We start from the raw sequence: 26,755 nt of genomic DNA, 5'->3' as shown, positions 1-26,755 counted from the left end.
CACGCTGGAAAATCAACTGACGTCGGGGTCGTTCTTGACGGCGAAGTAAAGGAACGACTTCAGCCCTAAGAATTTCATCCACATAGCGCTGTGCTGTGAGATTCCCCTGGATGACATGAAGATCACTCCTGAAACGTGCGTTTATTTACCCCCAAACCATCACGCTTCCACCACCGAATAGATCTCGCACACATGCGTTAGCGTAACGTTCACCATGTCGCCGGTAAACACGTTCTCGTCCATCAACAAAGGACACACAGTACCTCGACTCATCAGAAAACACAATTCTCCGGAAGAAAAGTCATGGTTCACGTCCATACCGGTGAGTAAATTGTCGTCGGGCTGGGCGATGGGGCCGTAACCGTGCTTATCTCAGGCGTCGTCGAACTGTAATGGGGTGGATTCGCCTGCCACATCTGCCTATGGTGTTTGCAATATTCGAAAAAATCCTCTATGCGTTTTCAAAGTCCTTCAGTATAATTAGGGTTTGCAGGTTTTCCGTGCTAGGGAAAACACTGCCCACCACACCCTGGATGTTGGAACATTGCTGAAGTTGAACCCTAGCAAATACATTAAAAGAGTGTCTTAAATTGTTGATCCCAATAATCATTGAAGATTTACGAGATTCAAACCAACTACCCTGCGATAACAAGATAACAAGATTAACGACATCTGTCCTTCAAAACAAGTGGCAGTTCGGTAAATAGCCTGCACAATTTTATTGTTCCAAAAGTCATAAGAAAGTTTCCAGCTTTGATGAGCAAAGCGGGTTTTGATGAATAAAATTAAGCCTGCCGAGACCTGTATCACCCGAAAAACCAACAACAGAGTCCATGTCACGAACAGGTATTCATGAGCAAGTATACAGTATATGCGGACACCGAAGTGTTTTGTTTGAGTACGAGGGGCAGTCGGGTAGCCTGTTGGTTAAGCGTTCGTTCGTCACTCCGAAGACCCGGGTTCGATTCCTCACATGGGCACAATGTGTGAATCCCTTTCTCCTGACGTGAAATTGCTTGAAGATTGCTCAAAGCAGCCTTAACCCATTTTGGGTCCGATGGTTACGTGAACTGATAAAACTAGTGAAACCAGTTTCACTTCAGATTTCCTCCAATAATAGCTTTTATGGCCGTTGATAGGGAATGAGGTACAAGTCTCCTAATAATATTCAGACCTCTGTCTAGACACACACAGGATCCACCAGTTATTTGTGGAATCATTTATTGATGAACTGTCTCCTTAACAATGTCCCTTGACTGTACGTTCCATGTACTCTCATGATTGCAAACGAGGCCTTTTGGTACACATGCAACATGCACAAAACAACTTATGCTTTACGACTAAATTCATGTCAACTGTGTTTTTCGTATTTTTTTCATCAAGTAGGCAATATTCACGCGATATTACGACGGGGGAACATCAGAAATGGACTTCACACATTGCATCCATGTGGGGAATCGAAGGAGTGACGAGCGGACGCTTTAGCCATTTGGCGACACCACCGCCCCGTTCTCATAAAGGAACGCGGTGGACATGTCTGATGATCAACCATTTCCTTCACCGCTGGGTTAATTGTCAGTATGTAACAGGTGTTCAGCTTCAGCATAACGATAAGCTTCCATTAAAAGCCAGATGTGCAGGTGAATAAACGCGCTTCCAATAGGTTGAGTGCGAATGTTTGTTCAGACAATCTACACCTAAACGTGCACACTGGTTGTAAAATGTTTCACATGAAATAACTACACCGCACACAGGGAAATTGTATTTCTTAAATAAATAAATAAATAACTAAATAAATAAATTGGTTCCCTTCCTGTGTTAATTTAATCTGGTTGAGCTTCAGGATTGTTGGTTGGGTGGGTAGTTCATGCTGTACTCAGCAATATTCCAGCTGTATGTCGGTGTTCTGAAAAATAATTGAGTCTTGACCAGACAATCCAGTGATCAACATCATGTGCATCGATCTATGTGTCAACGATCACCCAGTCCTATTAGTAGCTTCTTATGACAAAACAAGCACATTTTACTGTAGCCCAGTTCTGACCATATCTTCACATGGTTCTTCTGGAAGTGAATAATGTCTGTCAATGAAACAGCATTGACAACACAATCAATTTCTAAGCAACCCAATGTTTCGCATATACTGCTTTCCTGTTTAGTCATGCAGTTGGACAAAAAGTGCCCATGGTTTGAGTTCCCTGGAACACTGAAGGGTTCAGTTACACTCAACTTAACACAGCTCCCATGACTGAAAGCTATGAATTCACAATGCCCTATCAGAGGGGTACATAAAGTCTTGATTACCAGTTGTCCAACTTCCAATATTATGGAAACCACGGTGACTAAGTGAGTCAGATGGCTGACTTTGTGAGTTGGTGATTAGGTACCTAACTGTGGGAGTGTGGGTTCGAATCCATGATGAGACTCAACCAAACAAGTCTCCTGATGAGGGCAATACACCATCACTTTGAATGACACCACATCCCAAAAGCTGGTGCCCCTCATTTTTCTATTTAGCACGAAATTGTCTGTCTTGGTGGTCCTGGGTCCTCGAGGGCACGCATCCACATCCCACACCATGACAGAGCCATTTTATAAGGCAATAAACATGACTTGTGTGGTTAGGCTGTGGACTGTTCTTCAAGTCAATCACTCTTTCAGATTTTATTACTTACCGACGGCTGGAATACAGCTGAAATACAAGAAACAAAGTAGGTTCCCTCATTTTGAAGGGTTGATGCTTTGATTATGCACTAACAATATGGAATAATTATCAACCCAGGTATGTCAATTAATCATCAGACTAAATCTTACCATCCTGTACCAGCAAGCCCTAGACAATGATGCCTTGCAGGTGGGTCTTTATTCCATAGACTGTATAATGGAGACAATCAAGAGAATCTGTTGATTTGATGTCTCAAATCTAAACTACATGAAGGTTGTTGCATAATTTCTATTAGTTTGCACTATGGCTTAATGTTGTGTAGCTTTTATATCTTACGTCTGTTCAGTATGCCAGTGAGTTTCTGCTGGCAGCCTCAAAAGTAATACCATGACATCTCATAATGACTTGACTTCTAATGACCACTTCTTGGGTGGGTGGTTGGTTGGTTGGTTGGTTACTCTCAGCATTATTCCAGGAATATTTTTTGACTACTTAAGTACACAATATGATGAATGAGTGTGTTTAGTTTTACATTGATTTTAGCAATATTGCAACAGCTACCATGGCAGGGCACACACACTGTAACCATGTGGGTAATCAGACATGCTCTAACCACTATGCTACCCCTTTATTCGGGACACATAAGTTTGTAACCTAACAATGGTGTGAGCTAGTTCACTCACTTTCAATAATGTTCAGGCAAAAACAATGCATAAAAAAAAAAACATAATAAAATAAAATACTTTTCCATTTATTAATAACATGTCACTGTAGTCTTGATGTTCATATATATATATATACATGGCACAATATCAACATGTTTTTTTCATTATAATATGGGTACTTGAGGAATGGCATTTATTAACAGGATCTTGTCTGATATGTCCTGGCAGACTTTGCAGTATGCCATTACACTTTGGTTTGTCAAAGGCCATAATTCATTTAACATCTTCAGGAACAAGTGAAGATTAGGTGAGTAAGTTACAAATCACTTTTTCAGCTTTTAGCAAAATTCCAGCGGTATCACAGCAGGACACAAGAAATGTGTCTCACATATTGTACCCAGTGTGGGGAATCAAACCCAGGTCCTTGGTGTCACATGCTAATGCTTTAACCCCAGGCTACCCCACTGCCCCGAGGAGTAGGTAGGGGAGTATATGTGCTTTAGCATCATCAGAACCAATGTCTCAGTATGTATTACAGAATGACTGATGCCTTGAATCAACATGAGGTCAATGGTATGAACATACATCAATGATTGCTTGTCATGGCTTCTTCTTTCTTCCCACTCACACATCTCAATAACAATTTAGATATATACAGAGCAACATTCATATCCACCTGATCAACAAGTTTTCTCTCGTTTCATGACAAGAATGAACATGAAATTATTTACCACATGATCAAAATGATCAGCAAATACTGGGCCTTTTCTTTCTGTCTATAAAGACTGAAAGTTTATGAGCTATTTTTAAATTTTTTTTTCACAAGATTTTCATTATGTTTATAAGAAAATGGTGGACAGGAGTTCTGTCACTTGGAGAAACACAGTAAGCAGAAGAGAAATCCATTTCTGAACCCTGTATTGTAGTCAGGCAATTGTTTTTGAAAGTCTAATCTGCACAGGTCCATTGTTTGGATCCTGTCACAAATATACAGGATTCAAAGTTTTTCTCAGAAGACCTTTTGATATAAGTATATTTTTGTATGTTTGTACAGAAGGGTGGTTCCTAAGTTCCCATAGTCATCTCTAGCAGGTGGCTGCGTGTCAACTCTCGGAGCTCCTGAAGGGCATAGTCCTCTGGCATGGGCAAACCACAGATATGGGATGCAGCAAGTCTGCAATAGAGCAAGAAGTCAGCATTCGTTGGTATATGTTTGTTGTTTAATACCACACTCAGCTGTTTTAGCTGTATGGCAGTGGTCGGTCTGAAAATAAGTCTGGACCAGATGATCAAGTAAATCAACACCATGAGCATCAATAAATGTAATTGGGATACGATAACATGTGTCAACCAGGTCAGGGCTCCTGTCTATCAGATCCTGCGATTCGCCCCATACAACAAGCATGGTTGCTCAAGACCAATTCTAATCTGGATGTTCATGGGTCCATCAATTAGAGAACAAGATAATGGATATGGTTGTACACTGTTTACAGTAACATTTCTGGGATGGGGTTATGTGATGAAGGGTGAGAACTTATCCTCCATTCTAAAAATATGAGTGTGACATATCCATTACCTGTCGGGACCCGACAAATCAGTGACTGACGTATAAACAATGATTCAAGCAATCGGGCACAATGACAGGCAATCAGTAAAGTTAACAATGATCATTCAGATTTAATCTTTCAGTGTTCGGTCTCTAAAGCTTGAAGACAGATTTAACCTTCACTCTTAACAGTAATAGGAAAGTTAGCAAGCATGTTTAAGAGACTGTCCTTGATTGAGTTCTGAGTGGGTGTGTTGGTGGGAGGAAAGTGAAGATGGGGTTATGCGTTTTGAGTGAGTGTGAGTGCTTGTGTGCAGCTAACCTTGTTGGTGGTCGTCCTGTTGCCGAGCCTGCACTTTGCAATGTCAGCAGAGTTCCAAGAAGGTTTGCTGACTTTTTGGCCATCTCGGACTGACAAAGCCTGCATTGAAACAAAACAAATAAGGCATTCCACCAAATAATACCCTTACAAATAAAGAGCATGACAAAACAAATAAATATATCAATTATATTGGTAGTTTAATTGACACTAAGGTACACACAAATACAAATATCTGAAAAGAAGTCTGTTTGTCACATCTGGCAACATTTTAGCAATACTACAGTCTGAAAACAATTCTGGACCAGATATTCCCTTCATTAACATCATGAGCATCAATCCATGTTTTTTGGTTCGACACTCATAAAACAATGTCATGACCCAGACCAACTGATCGACATAGTCAATGGCAACAGTTAACTGAACAAGGCTCCTTGCACACTCACCTCTCCTTGGAATTCGTGCACTCCAGGCTGCCTACCCTGTTGCACAGGGATGTGACGGCCGGTTGTAGTTTCTCCAGATCATAAGCACTGGGAGTTCCCTAAATTACAAGAATCACACATCAGTCAGAAAACATCATTTGTTTGGACAAAGATTACCTCAATTCTTTAACCTGGCTGTTCTTTATTGGGTTCTTGAGTGATTGAGTTTAGTTTTACACCGCACTCAGCAATATTCCAGCTATATGGCGGCAGTCTGTAAATAATCGAGCCTGGACCAGACAATCCAGTGATCAACAACATGAGCATCGATCTGCACAATTGGGAACTGATGAAATGTCAACCAAGTCAGCGAGCCCGATCCAGTTAGTCGCCTCTTACGACAAGCATAGTCACCTTTTATGGCAAGCATGGGTTGCTGAAGGCCTATTCTACCCCAGGATCTTCACGGGTCTATTGGGTTCTTGATACTGAAGATTGTTTGGTTCCATTCACTCATTATTCTTCTATTTCTATTACTTGGCAGTCATTTCATGTTCTAGTGACTTAGAGCAATTAGTTTTTATAAATATCAGAATCCTGTCACTGAAGCCAGACTGATTCAGCACAAGCTGGAAAATAAGTTAACTTATGATAAGTATCTTGTTTTGTGGACAAAACATTGTCTGCAATTCTGTGGACATGGGAAGAAAACTTACCCTCGTAACCGTCAAGTTTTTGGTCGTTTAGGTGTAGGTGTTTGTTTCTGAGCTGTACTTTCTTCTATGCAAAAGACTTTAGAGCTTACTTGACAAAACTTACTAACTATATTTTCAGTACTTTCTGTTATGACCATTTGGTGAGTGAGTGAGTGAGTTTAGTTTTAAGTCACTCTAAGCAATATTTCATCAATATCCTGCAGAGGACACCAGAAATGAGCTTCACACATTGTACTTATGTAGAGAATCAAAGTCATGTTTTCATACTGAAAAGAGAATGCTTTATCTGCTAGGCTACCCCACATGCCCATGACTATTTGGACTGGCTATCTGAGCTAATGATAACGCTGAAGTAGAGGACAGCTGGGCCTTATGCTTGTACCAATAAGGAATAATTCAGACATGACATCAATCAATATGACACAACGTCTGAGGTTGATCCAGCAACATGTACACTGGTTTCCAGGTACTGCTATAATGTGTAAAGCTTACTTATCGTGGGTATACTGGTGGAATATTGCAAAATGCGACATTAAACCCAACATATCCACTGCTTCCTTGGAGCAGAAACTCTTTCTTCTACACTACAGAGGCACTTGTGTAATCAAAAACATTAATACAAATCAACAAAAGTTTGTGTTTACCTGCTTGAGATCCTCCAATCGTTGACACAAATTAATGTAGTCCAGAAACACCTTTCCCCCTGTCGACCAGTCTAACACAGAAGAGCTAATCTCAGGGGGAGACAACTCTTCCAAGTAACGACGTAAGTAGTCAAAATTTTCTGTAAAATCAAGTATCAGACATTTAATGCCAGTGACATTTCAATACAAATACAAAGATCCCCCATGACAGGCCCCCCTAAGTAACAGAAGGGATTATGGCAAATTTGAAGGAATTGCATCTCAAATGTTAACAAATGCAGCCCACTCGTGAAACAATTGCAGCGATATCGGTAGTTTAGTGGTAATAACTAACACAACGCCCATATCGGAAGCAATGTCGGTAATACTTGAAACACACTCCACCATATTTGGAGATTCATGAATTTGCTGGTCTGGTCCTGAAACTCACACATCAAACATGGCGTCACTAGAAGGAACGAGTGGGCTGCGTTTGTTTACATCTGAGATGCAATTCCTTAAAATCTTCCGTAATTCCTTCAATGACGTGGGGGGTTGCAGTATTACCTCAATCCCTCAATTATTTCAGTGATCCTGGGAACTAATAAAACTGACATATAATTTTGACGAAATTGGGAGTAAGTAATGTGACTGGAAAACAAGCCTGTACTCAGCTATTTTGTTATTATTTGTAATAAATATGGTAATAAACAACAGATAAATATTGGTTCCTCTTACACAAACCACTTGAATGAATCTTTCTACTAACTAGCACTGAGCAAACGCATTACTTTGCAGCTTTGTGTAAAAGAGGGGTGAAGATCATGTAGTATTCACATGCTTTCATTCACCTGAATCTAATTACTAAAAAGCCAATACTTTACAGTCTACCACAGACCTGTTAGAATGCAACATTCCTATGTATAGAGTACATGTACTTGATGTTATATGCCAAACAATAATCCAGTTATAAGGCAACTCGTAACAAGAAAAGGGACACGGATGCCCCTGCTGCTGTAGAAAGGGCTCCCTACACAACTGAACAAAGATCAATCATCTGTAAAACTGACAAACTTAAGAACTTGCATAAAAAATTATGAAATGCACACCTTTAGACTCACATTGACACAAAGAAGTTCATTCAATTCTGTTGAGCAGTTTTTGTGAAGAAGTGGATAAATTCCATCCCTTATTACACTATCATAGAGAAATTCAGCAAATTGTACGCAATTTCAAATGTCTCAAATTTACAATAAAAACTCCAATAAAATACAAAAACAAAATATGAGATGCACACCATCAAAGTCCAAAGAAGGCCCATGTATACGTTCACTGAATTCCACAGAGCGTTTTTTTTGTGGAGAATGGGATAAAGTACATTCCCTGTTTTGTACGGACAGACATATGTACTGACATGGATGGCAACCATATATGGCAGGGGCATAAAAATACCATACAATCCAGTGATTAATATTGTGAGCACAATGCACACAGACAGGGCAAGGAGATATGCCATCAGTCAAGTTACAGAGACTGTTGATCTAATCAATTAAATTGCCTCCTATGAGCACAGTTTTCTGGAAACCCATTCTTAACCGGAGCTCCCACAGTGTTACAGACTATGGCTCTGACATAACACACAGGATTCCAGCGTCTAGAGAGACTTACCGTTTATGATAGCATCAGCAGCTATGTGTGCCAAGATGACCTTGTGTCCTTCATTCCACTGCCCGGCCTTCAGCAGGTGCCATGCCTCGTCATGGTATTTGTTTTCTGACCTTGCTTTTATAGCCTGAAATAAGGAGGAGATTATTATTTGTTTTTTTTATGCTGGTTGACAGCATGAGCAACTATCCTCAGAGGGCATGAAACCATCCGACTCTATTCAGTCAGTGGAGTAACAGTGACTTACCTAACTCTAGACATGCTTCATTTGTGGCTAAAGTACAGTGATGTGAAAAGGGATGATAATATGATTCAGGGACTGACACATTACTGATCTTTAAAACAGTTTTTTGTGATTGATGATCAATGAAACATCTTCACGCTATCAAGTGATATTTGCAGTTTTTGTTCACTAGGTTCAGAAATCACTGGTCTGTCACACATGGGGATCCTAAATTTAGACTGACACCCTGAAATAATGTGCAGCACTGAATAGGAGAAGCTGTCAATTTGCTCTGACAATGTTTATCTTCAATCCCAAAATATTCATCATCTTAACTTTTCCTGACTTTTTCATAACTGAGAAGGGAATAACCTGGATTTCAGGGACTATACAAATCAACTGTCTTTCATTCATTGTCATTCAAGTGTTGACTGTATCTATTTGCCCCACCTGTACTTTGCATGTCCCTGGTACATAAAATGGAGTATCTTGCATCTTCCAAAGTTTGGATTCCTTTATGCTTAGGGTTGGATCTTTGCAATTATAAACCTCCTACATGAATGTATTTTGTTGAATATGTGTTGTCGTCCAAATGTAAATCCCTGCTGACACGCTTCTTACCTTAGCATGGTGTATCCATGTAGGAGGAACCAGCAGCCTCTCTCTAACAAACTCCTCCTTGTGTAAGTACTTGGCGCTCTTTGACAGAGACACATGGCGCTCTAATACTGATCTAACAGCTGTTTCTCGTCTGGAACATCACAAAGTATTGTAAGGACATGAAAGACTTCTACAACATTAATATTCTACTTACTTCTTATTTACTAATAATTCTACTAAAAATGTGTGTAAAACATACTTTTCAGTCAGTGACTTTTGGTTTTATGCCATACTCCAACATATTCCAGCTATATGGCTGCCTTTTTGAAAACAATCAAGTCTGAACCAGACAATCCAGTGACCTATAGCATGAGTATCGATCTACGCCACTGAGATATGATAGCATGTGCCTACCAAGTCATCCCATTAGTCGCCATTTGACAACAAGCATGTGTTGCTGAAGACCAGTTCCTCTCAGGTCTATGGCACTTTAACACGTTGACATGATGAAGCTGACCTGAGACTCAATCTAATTGTTTCTAGTTTCTGGAGTGAACAACACAACACACAGAATTGTGGTTCCAAAGATGGCAGGGCCCAAATTTCAATTGGTGTGATCAGTTCCATTTCATCATTTTATAGGAAAAAAGCAAAATAGCACACACTGGCCACCTACCTGAGTGGATCTTCAATATGCAGCAGGGAAAATACAGCCCAGTGCCAGAGATCCAGAGCTTCCAGCTGTGCTGCAAAGCTGGTATGAAGACAGGCCGCATGGTAGGGTGAGACATGGTGGTAGGACATAGACTGTAACACCTGGTACAGATGCCAGCTGAAACAGACAGGACAGTCATGGAGTGAAACAACTGCGCACTGCAGACAGTCAACTGTACCGAAACTAGATGACTTACCTCCTGCATATAATCAGACAATCAGACCATCAGTTAATAACATACAACATGTTTGTGGCAGAGATATGCCCTGAGCAAAGTAAAACTGCAACCAAACAATCCTTATCATGATTGGGTCTCGAGAGAAGCATGGGTTGTGATGACCTGTGGCGACCTAAGACCACCTGTAGTGACCCGAGATGACCTATTCTAACCAAGAACTCCATTAGGATATACTAAAGGTTAAATGGAGCACATTGGAGTACTGTGTGTACTCTTCAGACACTATGCTATGTTTTACTACCTGAGTCGGTAATCCAACTGGTTGGCAGTTGATGTTGTGGGGTTGAGGATCCTCTCCAGTCTATGGCCCCTCTGACAGTACAACTTGAGCAAGTGGTAACAGGTATCTCGCACCACATGTTCATCTCGCTCATCAGTCTCCTCCTCCTCTTCCTCGTAACTCTCATTGTCTTCCAGATATGGAGGCAGTGGGGCATTGGAGTACTTGCCGTATGATGTGCGGCTTTTGAAGGCATCTTCATACTGGGCCAAGGCTTCAGGTATAATTGCATTAGGCTTACAGTGATACCTGGAAGGAAAGCCTTATGTTATCTTGGAGCATAAGAAGGTAACAAAGACATTTAGTCACTAAGACATGTGAAGAGCCTGTTATGAACTGATGTTCAGCAGCCCACGTAACTACTGTTCTCAGGATCACTGACTTGACAAAAGCATGTCACTGCAACCCAGATGTGTCAATCAGTGCTTGTGATGTCAATCACTAAAATATCAGGTACAGATCTGTTAACTTTTGAATTAGGAGCATACAATCTGGTATATTGCTAAATGTGGTACCGGAGTTAAAGAATCCCATTGCTTGATGCCCGGGACAAGTCAGTTTTCATTTCGGGCAATCAAATAATGGTATCTAACTTGTCCATGGGCTACTAGATAATTTCCATGTATGGTTTCAAACTGCAAATAAACTTGGACTTCATTTCATGTTGGCTCATAATGTAGCTATTACATTTCACAATAATAGCAATTTAGAGCTACCGTTCTTTGAAACTTATAACTCTTTGATAAATAGTCCAGTAAACATTAACATCAAACATTGTGTCATAAAATCAGGACAAGTAGAAAATTAGTCAGGACAAGTTACTTTCTTGAAGTCACTTGCCCTGTTGTTAAAAACCTTTTTTGAACCCCTGTGGTATTAAAAGATAAGTAAAAATAAACAAACAGTAACATGCTTGCTTACCGAATAGTCAACTGAAATATTACGTCAAATGTAATCTTACCATCATTTTCTTTTTAAGTTAAAGGTAGTAAACTTCAACTTTTTGTACACCATGGTGGGAGGAATCACTATTATGGTTGGATATTGCCTACATGTTCGCACTGCAATATATTGTGATACTGAATGTATCCTGAGGATATCATGAAAACGTAACACATAGTTAAGGTAATGAAATTACTGTTTCCCTTATTTTGAAACACTGCCACTGGCTACTGTCAGCACCCAGATATGATAGTACAAGAGATCAGGTAAAAATGTTTCCAAACTGAAACTTTGCTCTAAAATTTGGGACTCGAGACAAAGCGTCTGCCATTCTGGTTTGTTTATCAACTAGAGCTGGTAGTAGTCTATTTCTTTTACTCATATGGTTAAAGAAGTCACGCAAATGCAATTACATGACCAAAAACATTCTCAAAACTATTAATGTAAAGGAAACACATCATCACAACAGTTACTGATCACGGTCATGGAAACTGTCCATTATATCAGGTGATCTGGTTTAGCCTAAAGTGTACCTCGATATATTGCATTGTGAAGTTCGAATTGCCATTTACTGCTTAACCAGTATTATCACCTATCCCTATTTACTATATGTTACTGATATTCTGGAGAAGGTTTTCTGGAAGGAATGCCTATCACTGTATTTAAAAACTGCTGCTGCTGTAAATCACTAAATTCATCAAAAATACATTAAATATTTCACTTGTCATGACGCAACTTCATACCAGATTCCAAAATCATAGCAATGACTACAGAATGATCATATTAAGATTCAAACAAGAGCTAGAAATGACTACAGAATGAACATGTTAAGTGAATAAGTGCTTGAAAGAGAGGACTGACCAGAGGTGCAAAGCAAGGGCTCGCTTCCAGTCCATGTTGTCACATGTGTTGACCGCTGTGCTGGATGACCAAACGAGTTGACCAGACAGAAGGGAGTAGATCTTCAGTCGTACTTGATCTATAAAGTGATTTGCCTGGAACATGATCCACATTGTTTATCAATTTGCAAGAGAGTCAGTGTCTATTTCAGAACTGCCATTACTTTCTGCATCCTTAGACAAAAAAAATAATAAATATCCTGAAGACATTCCCTGACATGATATATAAACATTCAAAATTTTCGCATGTGCTATATTTGGGATTACAGTTTCTCAGTTAAGTACCAATTCTAGAACTTTTTTTTTTTGAGTTGAGTACCGTTTCTAAATGGCTTAGCGTAATCATTCATGATTTTGATCTGAATGAGGAATATGTGAATGTTTTATACCACGTACCCCAAGCTCTGCCCACTCCTCCAACTGCCGGGCCAACATCTGCCGAGCAACGTGGCTGCCTACCGCTTGAGCCAATGAGAGTGCCAATCTGTGATCACCTGACTTTTGTGCCAATGTACAAGCATCTGTAATCTGCCTCCCACTTAAATAGCTCAAGATGGCTATTAAGTGACCTTGATTCTGAAATCACAAAGATAAAGATGTGATTTCATTTGTAAATGGCTATTAAAATGAACATGCATTGGAGCATATTATTGAGTATCTCATAAAAATCAGAAAATTACAGATAGGTATGTTTGTTTGCTCCCTGGAACATTCAGGCTGCCTGTAAATAATCAGGTCTGAATTATGGGAAAATGAAATCTCATAAACGTATGTGTTCATGTTCATGTCTTTCATGTAAAAACTTGGAAAATAACCCCAACAAAACAAACAAGACTTGTGTTACTTCTGCTGTTCAGCATATAATCAACCAAGTCAAGAAGTCAGGCCAACTGATCCATGAAGTTGCCTCTTTAATAGAGTACAAATTCCTCAGGACCTATTCTTAACTGGACCTCCTACAGGATTACTATGAGGAAATGCTGTTAATATCCTTTGAACTCACAGCCATACAACTATCTAAGTGTTTAAGTGTTTATTTTATTTCTGATCATTATGTGTTGGTCAACACACACTGGGGAATGGGACCCGAGTCTTTAGTGTGAAGAGAGAACACATTCATCACTGACCACATTATGATTGGGTTGACATACTATAGTCACTGGCCAGTCATAGGTTTGATCCTTTATCTTAATAATGCTATGGTTTGTAGGTCACAGAAGAGATGGAATGTGTAGGTTTACCTTGAACTTGGACGCTTGCACTTCTTCCTTGATCTTTGGCTTGGCAGTTTCAGACAACCACTTGGAGAAAGCTTCTCTCCGTGCCTGGCTTTCAGCGTAATCATCAGTGTCTACCAGAGGTATACAGATTTAGTCAGTGTTAAACAAGGTTATGACTGATGGATCTGTTTTGACAATCCTATGTCCTTTCTTCTTTTGTTTGTCTACAAGTTAATGACAAACCCAAACATATTTTTTTTTTCTCAATGATCTGTGTCACAGAGCCTGAAGAATCTCAGGGCAACAATTGTAGTACAGCTTAGTGCGGACATATTATTCTGAAAAGACTATAGGCAAGTGGTTGTACCTGTCACCAATTTAACTTAGTACTTATGGACATGAGTAGAGCTATCAGCATACCACCATTCACTGCCTTTGATAAATCACCTGCATCAACCACAATTATGGTATAGTATCTTCAACATACATTGTCAACCCATGTTCTCAGACGTTAGTTACAAACTATACAACTGCACAACAACATATCCAATGCAGCTTGTTCAAGACCACAGCCCTGTTCCACGAAGCAATCATAACCTTGCACACCAATCACTTTGTGGAATGAGGCCCAATGTTAGACCTCCATCATTCACATATTGCAGTGTGTGTCAACAGTAGGAAATCACTGATACACAAAGACTTGAACGAAATCAGGTTATCTGCAACCACTGATGTGCTTCACACAGGTGTAAATGACTCACCTGAGTACCTGAACTCTGGGAGATTCCCCCACAGAGCTACACAGAGGTTCCACACCATCCGTATATGATCCACACTGCTCTCATCTGGATGTCCTCCTGCAACAGTCAGCATCAATACCATGCAATACTAGGATGTTTTCAAGTTACTTCTAATACGCATAAATGTGTGTGAAGTCACCCACAACATTCAAGGAGTGTGTGAGTTAGGTTTTATACAGCTTTTAGTAATATTCAAGCAATATCAAAGCAGGGGGCAGGGGGCAATGGGCACCAGAGATGGGCTTCTCACGTTGAGCCAAAGTGGTGAATCGAACCCAGGTATTTGGTGTGATGATGCTTTAACTACTAGGCTACCCAACCAAAGAAAACAGTGATGAAAATCATGAGATGTGAAATGGAACACATCTTTATGCACACTAGAAGTTATTTATATATCATGCCTGCATGAAGTCAGAAGGAACAATATCTACAAGTAACTGAGTCCATTCAAACTGAAAAAGCAAATTTAGGAAATCCCACCCAGTGTTTTTATAGTACTGGGTTATCAAATTTCTGCATGCAAATTTGTATGTAACTCAAAATTATGCAGCCACACAACTTACCTTATGCAGCTGATCTTGAGCACTTGCAACAGATGGAAATTTTCATTCTGATCTAAGCAGGTTTAATAATTCTTGATGAGAATACCCTTCCCACAAAGAAAGGAATGACTGCAGATACTCACTGTTCTCCTCTAAGAGTTTCTCTCCTAGCTGGGCATACTGATGAAGAGAGTCTACACCAGGAGATGGCACAAATAGTGGGCAGCCACTTTCAGTGTCTCTCTGGGAGTGCTCCAGCTGCACATCTAGCATCTCCTCATGGGTGGACTGGAATGGAGACAGCTAGTGACATTAACATAGACAAGCTAGTTTAAGTTTACTTTTAGGCTGCTTTTTGCAATAATCCAGCCATATCATGGCAGGGGACACCAGAAATGGGCTTCACAAGCTGTACCCATGTATGGAATTGAATCCATGTCTTTGGTGTGATGAGTGAATGCTTCAACGACTAGGCTGCCCCACTGCACGTTAAGAGAGATAAGGCTACAGGAAGTTTAAACTTTGGACAGGACATTCTTGCAAATCATTGCCTTACACATCTTTAGAACATGTTGGACATGGATCAGTCTCTGTCTTTGAAAATGAATGTATCTGTAATACCTGCCAGTACCTGCTGTATGTCAGGCTGATCTAGGAAAACAGTCTCAAGTGATACAGGAATCCAGGATTTTACCAACTTACACAAGCATAGATATGGTACTGACAAACAAGTTCATACATTGAGCGAATCTTGGATTTAAGTTTTTCTGGTTGGGAACACAGTTAAACCCAGTACACTCTATCATCAGTATCACTGAACACAGACCCTTCTAAATGTAATGAATTCAGGAAATATATCAATCACATGTGAAAGTCTGGCACTATCACACACTTCCTTTTCCCTGCTTCTAGTTGGGCACTGCATCTATATCTTAGTCTAAAATGGATGGGCTTATCACAATTTAACTGAAAGAAATGATGCACTCACAATGACTGTCTTGTCATTGCCGGTGAGATAGTCAGCTACATTCATCTTCTCGCATGTCACAGTCCACGCCTTACTGCCTGCTCTCACTGGCTTCCCACCCTGGATGCCTGGCAACAGGGAGAATGGTGTCTGCTGTGGTGCCTCTAGAATGAACCAAGAAACATCAAGTTAACAATCTGTACTAGGCGCAAAGGAGCAGTGCACTCAGCAATATAACAGCTATATGACGGCTGTCTGTAAATAATAGAGTCTGGACAAAACAATCCAGTGATCACTAGCATGAACATTGATTCACAAACATGGGATATAATGATGTGTGTCAACCAAGTCAGCAAACCTGACCACCTCATCCCAGTAGTCACCTCTTCATTACAAGAATGATCATCAGATCATTGCAAGTAGAAGAGTGGAGTACGTGAACCTATATACGCATATCTGGTGCTACTCAGGTCCAGCATGACACAACAAATGAATCTGAAAAGGACTGAGTAAATTAGAACTTCTTTTACTCAGTGGCTGGTCTTTGTACATTACACTCTTGTAAATGATCTGATTTGTAATACTAAGTAGACTGAACAAAATACAAAAACTTTGTCATCTTGTATAATTTGAATCACCATGAAGATAAGGGACAGGAAACATGATTTTTTGACATAATTGTCGATCTATTAGATCTGAGAATTTAGAGACACCCAAACAAAACATTTAATACAATCCTGCTAACAATGGAATAAATCAATGAATGCTTAAATATTGCTTACACTGTACTATAGTGAAAATAGAGAATGTGACAGAACCCATTCTACTTTACCAGACAGTACATAAAGTAATTTCATCTAACCAGCAGAAAATAGCATTCTAGAATTGTCATACAATATTACATGTCATTCTGACATTATTGTCCATGATGTTACCATCACTGACCCATGACCTCACAATGTGACAGTGCAATGCAATTAAGCAAACATTCAATGAGTTTTTATCACCCTTACCAATACATGTAAGAGAGATTCTGAATTGATGTCTCTACCTTTCCTTTCATAATATGACATAATGTAATACAATTAACCAAGCATTCCATGAAAAGTTATCCCTCTAAATAAAGACAAATTTTGAATGGACATCTCTACCTCTCTCCTTGTAGTTGGAGGGTTGACCACTGTGAACCAGTGTCCAGCCTGGCCCCCAGCCCACACGGAATGACCTGCCCATCAGACAGCCTGCATCCACTATCAAGGCCTGCTTCCTGTACATGAGAGAGTGACTGACAGGAGGTATTTCCCGCCTTATTCGTGACCCTGCAATCTTCCTGGGCGTATCCTTCTGGCTCAACCCACTTGTTAACAACATGTGTTCAGCAAGCGGGGGATGGCCAAAATTCTGTGGAGGTCGGCGAGCTTCTGGGGCTATTATCTTTTGTGAGAAAAGACCTACAAAGACATGATTTTTTAGGTTTACTGTCAGACAAATCAAATTATTTTCTACAACATAGTAAATGGAAGTGAACCTAAAAATCTTTCTTAAAAATCTCCAGTGACGTCACTCTATTGTTCTCACGAGGCAATATTTCTTGTCAAATCCCACCTGTCGATGAGGGGGCATTACTTCAATATCATTCCTCTGCCCTGGGCTATTGCTTCAATATTGTCCCTTTGCCCTCAACTTTGAATTATTACTTGTTTTGAAGATTGATATGATGCCGTCTTGTCATCTCTGAATATGAAGGTAAAATATGACATTATTGACAATTTCCAGCATGTATAGTGCCAAGACTCGGTTTTGAACCAGCCTCCCTTCGTTTACTAGCTTGGCAGTTTTATCCACTCGGCTATGAAGGATCGCTGTGCGAAATGAAATTGTTTCTCAGTATGAATCGTGTGTTCCTTGCAAGATGGGTAGTGCAGGCAGCACCCGTGCAGGGCATGCCTTGCGCATGCAAAGCAAGGCGACAGCTGCCAGTCTCATCCTAGTTGATTTTTCATCAGTGAATACCAAATATTGAAACTACAGTCATCCCTCACCATAACGCGGGTCTTGGGGTCCACGGATGACCCCCTGCATTATTAGACATCCGCGTTATAGTACCTATTACATAATGTGGAACAAAGGCCGAGTTATTCCAAGGACATAACAAAACAGCTGTTTTGTGAATTGGGTCCAGTAAAAATATATCGTATCGTTGAAGGTGAAAATAATCAAACTTTGAAAATGAAAATATATATATATGTACGGGAAACTTTGCAATAAAAAATCACTACCCGTTATCAAAGACGTGAATATATGTCCTTGCTGTTATTCAACTAAGCTGGAAATAGCGATCAGCTGTGCACAGATGTTTTGGTCCAATGTACCGGTGATTCAGGTAAAAACGATCGATAATATTACATCAAAGAACTTCTCTTCCATTATCAGAATATTTTACATATTAAGCTGCTATTGTAACAGATTATATTACATTGCTATCTGCCTAGTATATAATGCAAGTTTTCTGCAAACATATTTAACATAACAATGACCACAGGCCGTTACCTGTCTTGATACAATTTACGTAGGAGACAGTTTGACAAGTCACTGCTTCCCGCGATACTTGCAACTTTGATTGTAAAAAAAACAAAATTTTGCCCATTTAATTGTTGAAACTGACTTCAATGAGTCAATAATGCGGATCTTGGAGTCCATGGATTACGAGACTGTAATCTGTTGGTGACTGCTAAGAGTAATGTGAAATTGGTGCTATCGGGGTAGGTGCGAAAAACGGACCCTCACGAATGAGGTAAGCGGAAGTTGTACGCATATGGAATGAGTTAATGCTCTCATGGTGTTTCCGTTGTTTCTGTCAACAGTTTTATAAATAAAATTGGGATTGAATTTAATCAAATAAAATGTGGTCTCTGACCCCATACATCATGGGATGACTGTGTCTTACCGCGCTAAAGCGCGTTGTGTTGCATCACAGCAAACATTGTAAGTACTCGTAACTCGACTGATAGCATGTCTTGTCTTTCATAAGTTATTGCTACGATGTTGGTACGACTATTTTTGGAGAAAACCCTGCATGTTTTAAGCATGTGAAACACAATGGATATGTACGATAAACACTGTCAGTTGCCATTCGCACTGAATTTCACTAGTTTACGTCAGTTATAAGAGCGCAGCAGCGGATTTGTTGATGAGCTATTTTCGATTTCATGAAGGGGTGTTATCGCAGTACAACCTTTTTATGGGAGCCATGGATTACCCTGCGGTTTACCTGAATCAGCGGTATCGCGAAGCGCGTTATTGCGAGGGATGACTGTATATCTGAAGTATATCTTTGGATGGTTTATAAGTTGGATAAAGCATGACCCAGGGGCAGTATGAAAAAGTAAGTATGTTTCCATGAAAGAAATGTCTGAGGGCCTTAGGCTTAAGGCTGTGCATTGCATTAAGCATTTCTTTTGCTAAAGGCAAAAGGGACTTAAGCCTTAAGCTTAAGGCCCTCAAGTATTTCCCTTGGGAAAACATACTTACTTTTCCGTAATGCCCGTGGGTCATGCTTTATCCTATACATAATCTGATGTACAGTCTTTTGAAGGATAGACCAGAGTGTGCTGAGTTCAACCTCTAAACTGACTTAACCAATTCTTCAAAAATTTGAATGTAAAAGAAATGCTGTGAAAACTCTCTTTTAATTCTTAAAAAAGGAAAAGAAATGCAAAAATGAAATCTTATAAAAGTCAAGTGAATGTTCATGTTTGTTTTCTATTTTAAAACATGACTAAAAGCCAGAGTTGTGTTTCCTTTGCTGTTCAACATAGTTTGGTGATATGCTAGTTCACAATTTCTGTATGGAGGATCGCCTGTTCCTACCTGGGGGCTGTTTCTGCATCTCTTGGGGTACTGGAGACTGGGTCACCCTCAATGGACTCACATACTTTGACTTTAGTGCAGGGCTGAACAAACTTGGCATTGTCTTGTCCTGCTGCTTGAGGAAGCTCTGGCCCGAAGTAAAGCCACTCAGCTTGCCTGAAAGTGAACATTTAATCAAATCATATAGCCAAAGAAACTGTAGATATGAGGGCCACTGATCACTGGCCCTCCCAAACCAGTGACTACTGCACTGTCAATGACCATGCTGAAGTAAGCTGCAATTTTTTTCAGCACAAATATTACGAATGTGTTGCCTTTTGCATGACTTGAAACAATATTCAAGCAATACCACCTAAAATGGACTTCACACTGTTGGGTTTTTGTTTGTGAAACACCACAGTCAGCAATATTCCAGCTACATGGCAACGGTCTGTCAATGATGGTGTCTGGACCAGATGATCAGCAACAAGAATATCAACATAATTGGGGTATGACTTCACACTGTATCAACATGGAGAACTGAACCTGGGAGTTTTCCTTTATCAGAAAAAGCTTTAACCATCTAACTACCGAACTGCCCCTCCTACCTTTGAAGTCATCCTGATAGTCGTCATCACCAAAGAAGGAGGCTTTCATGACCTGCATGCTGTGAGCACTGACCCCCATGCTGGAGGCCAGGCGGTGGGAGGAGGGGGTGTCGGTCACACCCTTCATATCATCATCTGGGGAAACATGAACGTCACATTAAAGTTAAAAATAATTCATATTCATAGTGCACAGTCTCCAAACACCAAGTTACTGCTTGCGGTGATTAATCTGATACTGATTATTACAATAGATAACCCATGCTTAGGCACTAAATTGTTACAGTTACATAACTATATCCAACTGGGTACCCATTTTCTGCTGGGTGAACAGATGTAATTTTTAACAAAGACCCTTGCCTAAAGTGAGACAATATGTATCACTTGTGCTTTGTTGTGGGGCAGGACTGTAATCCTCGAAACTCTCATGAGTTGTTTAGAGGGAGCAAATTAATACCTTATTGCTGTTCTACTACAAGAAGGGAAGGAAGTTTGTGTTCCACTTGAACTCCTACAACCAGTACAGTAATGACAAACTCAGACTATTAATAAGAGCACATTGGTATCCTTAACAATGATCATGAAATTCATGTGCCACTGATATTAAGGTTATTCTTAGTGATTGAGGCAACAAGCATGTAAATGAAGGGCTACTGTAATTCTGATGGTGGCAGCCACAACCAGTTGTTTCACCAGTTATCACTACCATGTGTTTCCCCAACTGTTACTACCATGGATGTTTCCTAATTTCTCACTACCATGTGTGTTTCTATTAACTTCTCACTACGATGTGTTTCACAACTGTTACTACCATGTGTGTTTCTCCAACTTCTCACTACCATGTGTGTTTCTCCATCTTCTCACTACCATGTGTGTTTCCCCAACTTCTCACTACAGTGTGTCACCATTAAGTGTGATTCCTCAATTTTCACTAGTAGATGTGTTTCCTCAATTTTAACTTTAGGGTGTGTTTCCTAAGTTTTCACTATGAGATGTATGTTTTCTTGAATTGTCACTACAAGGTTTGTTCCACAATCATGGCTGTCATTTATGTTTCCTTCATTGTCACTACCATGTGTTTTTCTCCAATGATCACTATCATGTGTTTCACAAATTATCACAACCATATATGTTTCTTGAATTGTCACTACAGTGTTTGTTTCCCTGTCACAACCAGGTATGGTTATCCATATTTGCTTCCCTCAATGCCAAAGCCAATTTTTCCAGCCCATCTGAATCTTCCACATCCCTTGGAAAAAACACAAATCAATCATCCAATTGCCACCTGTCAAATATCTATTTCTCCCAACCCACCTGAGTCTTCCATATGTCGAGGGAACTTTTCCATGGTGATATCCGGCATATCCTCATCCAAATCATCGATACCTTCAGACTGGGCATAATGGGCTTCATATCCCTCCTTCGGGGGTGACAAAGGTTTACCAGCTAGGCCCTGAAGCTGCAATGCCATGTCATCTTGATCTCTGACCTCCTTCCCCTTCATTTGGGCTTCAGTTTGTATTTTCAGCTTCTGAAAAGTAACATCTTATTGGTCACTCAGAATCGTTAAGTGACCATATCCCATGATGCAAGCCTGATGTGGAGGCAACATGGGTAAGCCAACAAATAATGATATCATGGAGGGGAATGTGCTTGTTTTGAGGTGTGCCAAACACAGGGATAAACCTAGGAGATTTTAGGGGTGTGCCATTGCCCTACCAGGCACATTTTAGTTGGGGACCTTTTTGATTTGGGTGTTTGAAATTTTCAGCTAAATGTATTTACTTAATTTGCATGTTTTATGAAGCTTGTAAAATTTTTTCTGATTCGTGATCATTAACAAAAACCGAGACTTACCAAATGTAAGACTTTTAGAGGAAAAACACTTTCATTGGCTTCACTTTTTTCAATAACAATCAATCAAGGATGTAACAATTCATATTTTGATGCTGAAATGCCACAGAATGTATCCTAGGGTTATCCTGGCACACAATCCCCATGAAGATATGTATTGAAATTGAAATAGGTAGCCTAGATATACAAGAGTTGTTAGCTGCAAAGTTATCTTCCTTCAATTTCAGTGCGACTCTAAAAAAAATAATACCTGTTTTTAGGTGATATTTTCTGAAAATATATTTTTGCAAATGTACTGTACATGCAAGTGTTTGTCAGGTCAAATTCTTAAAAGCAGCACTTGATTCCTACCAACAAAACCACCAGCATAACACATTTGAAAGAATACCAAAAGGGCCCCTCTTGCACTGCACTTAGTTTAACCATTTCAGAAAAAACATGTTGGTGTGGATCAAATATTAAGCATTCTGTCTTGAAAGGTTGTCACAGAAACCATGAATAATGAGCACAAATTTAAATTTTTGCATAAAGCTACAATTTCTGCATGATTCCTTAAGGTCTCATTTCTTTGCAATATATGTAATTACAGGTTTGTCTCTGCCAATCACCATGTCTCTATGAGAGTAATAATATTCACTACAAACAGATGGGCCATCATCAATTCCAAGTTTAACCACCAGCAAAAATAATTGTGAAATTAAGAATCATTGTATGAAGTAATGTTCCTTATGATACATGAAATTAACTGGTGACTTTCATAAGTCAGTTACCAAATCCAATTGACCAATCAGAATGCATCTTCCATAACCACCTCAATATTGCATTGGTGTCCTGACTCACTGATGAGAGAGTAATCATTCACCACTGGAAAACTTATAAAGTTAAAAAGAATCTGACACTGCAATATTACTGCATCCAGTAGTATACATCTCCAATTTCTTTCAGTCTAATAAATTGAGTGGAAATTATTTCTCAAGACTAAAATCCACTGAAAATGAGTGACAGAAACATGCGCTTGTCTGTAGGCCTGTGGTAGCTTGATCTTGTTTCAGGCCTGTAGTATCAAACCTTATGGCAGTGAATTTATGTGATGATTTGTCGCACAAAGGTGCTGGGGACAAAATGAGGGCCTGAAGAGTACTAGTGCAGCTTCTATATTCTGTAGGTCCTTTGGCAGTCTAGCAAAATTGTTTTACTTAAAACACTGCTATGGGTTTAAGTGTATTTAGTACCAAGTGTTGTCAGTCTAAGTAAACTTAGTGTCAGTACTTTTCGTTACACTCCACCACTGAGTCTAACAAAACCTTATGGGAGGTCGCATCGGGTAACCTTTGAGATTGACCAGTCAGGAGTTTTAAATATGTCGCTAAAACCAATTTGTGTGATGATCCAAACCTAAAAAAATGATTTGTAAAACATTCAGTGTTGTAATCACATACAGGTGAGGGTTGATCATCATACAATAACAAGAATTGTAGACCGGCATATTTCAGTTTCTTTATTTTCACAACATGACGTTCATGACATTTCATGCAAACTAGTGCAGCCCATACACACAGTACAAAGTCAAACAAGGAGAAGTACATTTGCACAACCCTAAAATATGTAATCTACATACAATACTTCCAGGTTAATCAGTAAGATCAACAAAGCAGTGAATATGGAAGTTAAAAAGTGTCACCTGTCCAAACACCTCAACAAACATTCATAATAGCTTAGACATATAGAGCAATATCCAATATCAAAATTATCTAAATCTTTTTTTCTCTTTTCGCATGAATGCATACTACACAACTAAATCATCAAATAACTAATAAAGCAATGGCCCTATCCATTGTGATCTCAGGGACATGTTTTTTTGAGGAAAATACTAAACAAATCTTTTCAGAAACTGAAAGCCAAGGTACAAAGACCACTCAGATTAGTAGATATATAGAATCTGATTTCTTATGTGAAACAGCTATGGTATAACTTACAAAATTGTAGCAATTTTATATTACATTTTATGTGTGAAACATTGTTGGCCAGCACAGGAAACAAATGATATACTTTATTTATTAACTAAGTGTAATCCCAATATGACATATGTTACAAATGATATATAGTAAATGATAAATATTTGGAGACTGGGAATAAATAAGTATCTCAACATTGCACATATATGATAAATACAAATATCACAGTTCAACTTCATAAGTGCATGAAATATAAATGAAAAATATAATCCAACATCAGCAACATACTGTACATCATATGAAAAAAAATTATACCAAAGTAAAAATAAATTCCTAATGCATGATCAATTTGATGATGGTGAACAATAAAATGGCTACACTTAAACTCTTATGACATGCTTATCTGTCAACTGTTCTGAACTGACAGTTAGTAACATATACTTGAGACTGTCTGAACATAATGGATGAAATGATAGATGATTTTAAAGAATACAAACAAGCAAAACGTTGTTAATGGTCAAACTCATAGCAATAAAATGATTAAAATATAAAATATAAAAATCATCTTCATGAAAACTTGAGGCTCTATGAGTAGATTCACTGTTGCATTATAATCACTAATCAAACCACAGACAAGCACTGAAATGCACTGAATCTTGTGGCTGTCCATCTTTCGAAGTGTCCATTCCAAAACCTTCTAAACTGTTCACCATCACCTCATGAAAGACCACAAACATCAGCCCAGCTGACATCTTTAATCCATTTAGAATTGTTCATCTGAATGCATTTTATCCAATCACAGACGTTGTCACACTTTCTATCCATGTTTCAATGAGCAACGCATCAATCCTGCTGATAGGTTGCCTCTTGAAGATTGGAAGGTTCCCACTGGATGTAAGTTAGCCAATCACACACACCACTCTCTCTCTCCTGTATTTTCATTGGCTACTGACCTGTATCTGCAACTGTTGTTCTTTAGCAAGCTTCAATTTTTTCTTTTCTGATTCAGATACTTCCTCTTCATCAGAGTCATCAACAAGACCATATTTAGAAAAATGCTTCACCTGCAAATAAAGGAAATTTATATTCAATGTACATGAAGTTAATATGGTTCATTCAAAATGATTTCTTATTCCATGAATGAAAACATCACTTGCATATCATAACAGTTTTTCAGTAACAGCAACTCAATTTCAACCCATGAAGGCCAAGGTTAGAACTGATCTTTAATAACCAAAGCTTATACATGACAAATAGAATCGGGCGGTCAGATTCCGTGGCTTGGTTGACATGTCATTGGTTCCCAATCGCACAGAATGATGCTCATGCTGTTGATCACTGGATTGTCTGGTCCAGACTTAATTATTTACGGACTGCCACCATATGGCTGGAATACTATGGATTCACTATATTTCACATTCATATATTTCACCAATATACTCTGGCAATATCCTGGGGACCATTTTATACAAGTAAATGAATTTTTGAATGGCGGCACAGACAAACAAGCTTTCATTAGGCAGACCAGAGTTTGGGGAAATGTGACTGCTGGACATTTATAAATACTGTCCGGACAAGATGACATACATTTCACCTGTCTGCAACCATTCAACCCCAAATTCAATCAGTTCATACACAAAGCAATGAGTAGTGGGTTCTGTGGTCCTTTTCTGCCCTGAGCATCAAGGAGAAAAAACAATCAAGTTAGACCAAATCATCCTCTTAAGGTTCATTAACAATTTCTCATCAAAGTGTATATATGCATTACAAATTAGTGTTGAAAAGGAAACTGGTCTCACTTGAAAAACCCAGGATCCAGTTTCAGGTCGGTAGTCTATGAACTTGGCTCCAATCTTTGCTGTGATCTCTTCTATTTTCGTCTGGTAGTTCATTGTCCTCAATCTAGTCGGATCCTGTAAAAGGAAATAAGATCTCTTTATACGCTGGCCTCTTAAAGATGAGAAAGGTTTAAGGAAAAGCACTGAGAAATCAAGGATCGAACTGTGTGAAGGCTTGAATTCAGATTTGGTACAACAGCAAAAGATATGAGTGAGCGAGTGAGTATGGGTTTACACTGGTTTTAGCAATATTTAAGCAAAATATCACAGCAGGGCAACACCAGAAATTTCACACATTATGCATGAGAGTTATACACATCTGCATTCCAGCAATATCCATAAGTAGAATAAACAGAGTTATGAGATGAGCTGAATCAGCAAATATTAAATTACTTGAACCCTGCTACCAAATACAAACCCTCCCACCCAGAACAGACCCATTAAACTTGATCTGTTTCACTGTTATCGCTTTCCATGACAAAGGCAATCACAGCATTCAAAATAGACACTGCTTGACATGAAATGTTTTTTAACTACGAAACTAGCACCTAGAACATGAACATACATTTTTGGAGCAATACCTGCCACCGTGTGAACTGCTTTT

At 39.3% G+C, this 26,755-nt stretch overlaps 1 protein-coding gene across 2 annotated transcripts in view; it reads right to left on the bottom strand.

The window, feature by feature from the left end:
- Positions 1–3,402: 3,402 nt before the first annotated feature.
- LOC137274414 (nuclear pore complex protein Nup98-Nup96-like) overlaps positions 3,403–26,755 on the bottom strand; it is a 37,779-nt gene continuing 14,426 nt past the window's right edge. For both annotated transcript variants that reach the window (XM_067807587.1, XM_067807586.1), the window contains 20 exons: positions 26,113–26,226; positions 25,267–25,377; positions 21,819–22,035; positions 20,508–20,642; positions 19,921–20,076; positions 17,202–17,501; positions 16,072–16,214; positions 15,227–15,371; positions 14,503–14,598; positions 13,763–13,872; positions 12,918–13,097; positions 12,484–12,617; positions 10,642–10,929; positions 10,124–10,279; positions 9,469–9,598; positions 8,628–8,751; positions 6,981–7,120; positions 5,642–5,739; positions 5,199–5,297; positions 3,403–4,504 (listed from right to left, as the gene is read on the bottom strand). In XM_067807587.1, the coding sequence (XP_067663688.1) occupies positions 4,396–4,504; positions 5,199–5,297; positions 5,642–5,739; positions 6,981–7,120; positions 8,628–8,751; positions 9,469–9,598; positions 10,124–10,279; positions 10,642–10,929; positions 12,484–12,617; positions 12,918–13,097; positions 13,763–13,872; positions 14,503–14,598; positions 15,227–15,371; positions 16,072–16,214; positions 17,202–17,501; positions 19,921–20,076; positions 20,508–20,642; positions 21,819–22,035; positions 25,267–25,377; positions 26,113–26,226 (2,985 nt within the window). In that variant the 3' untranslated portion in view covers positions 3,403–4,395. The remainder of the gene's footprint in view (positions 4,505–5,198; positions 5,298–5,641; positions 5,740–6,980; positions 7,121–8,627; positions 8,752–9,468; positions 9,599–10,123; positions 10,280–10,641; positions 10,930–12,483; positions 12,618–12,917; positions 13,098–13,762; positions 13,873–14,502; positions 14,599–15,226; positions 15,372–16,071; positions 16,215–17,201; positions 17,502–19,920; positions 20,077–20,507; positions 20,643–21,818; positions 22,036–25,266; positions 25,378–26,112; positions 26,227–26,755) is intronic.

Source organism: Haliotis asinina, chromosome 2, assembly GCF_037392515.1.
Source record: "Haliotis asinina isolate JCU_RB_2024 chromosome 2, JCU_Hal_asi_v2, whole genome shotgun sequence".
In the NCBI taxonomy this organism is placed as follows: Eukaryota; Metazoa; Mollusca; class Gastropoda; order Lepetellida; family Haliotidae; genus Haliotis; species Haliotis asinina.
Note: the sequence above shows the minus strand (reverse complement) of the source record. Positions and strands in the feature narration are given on the sequence as shown.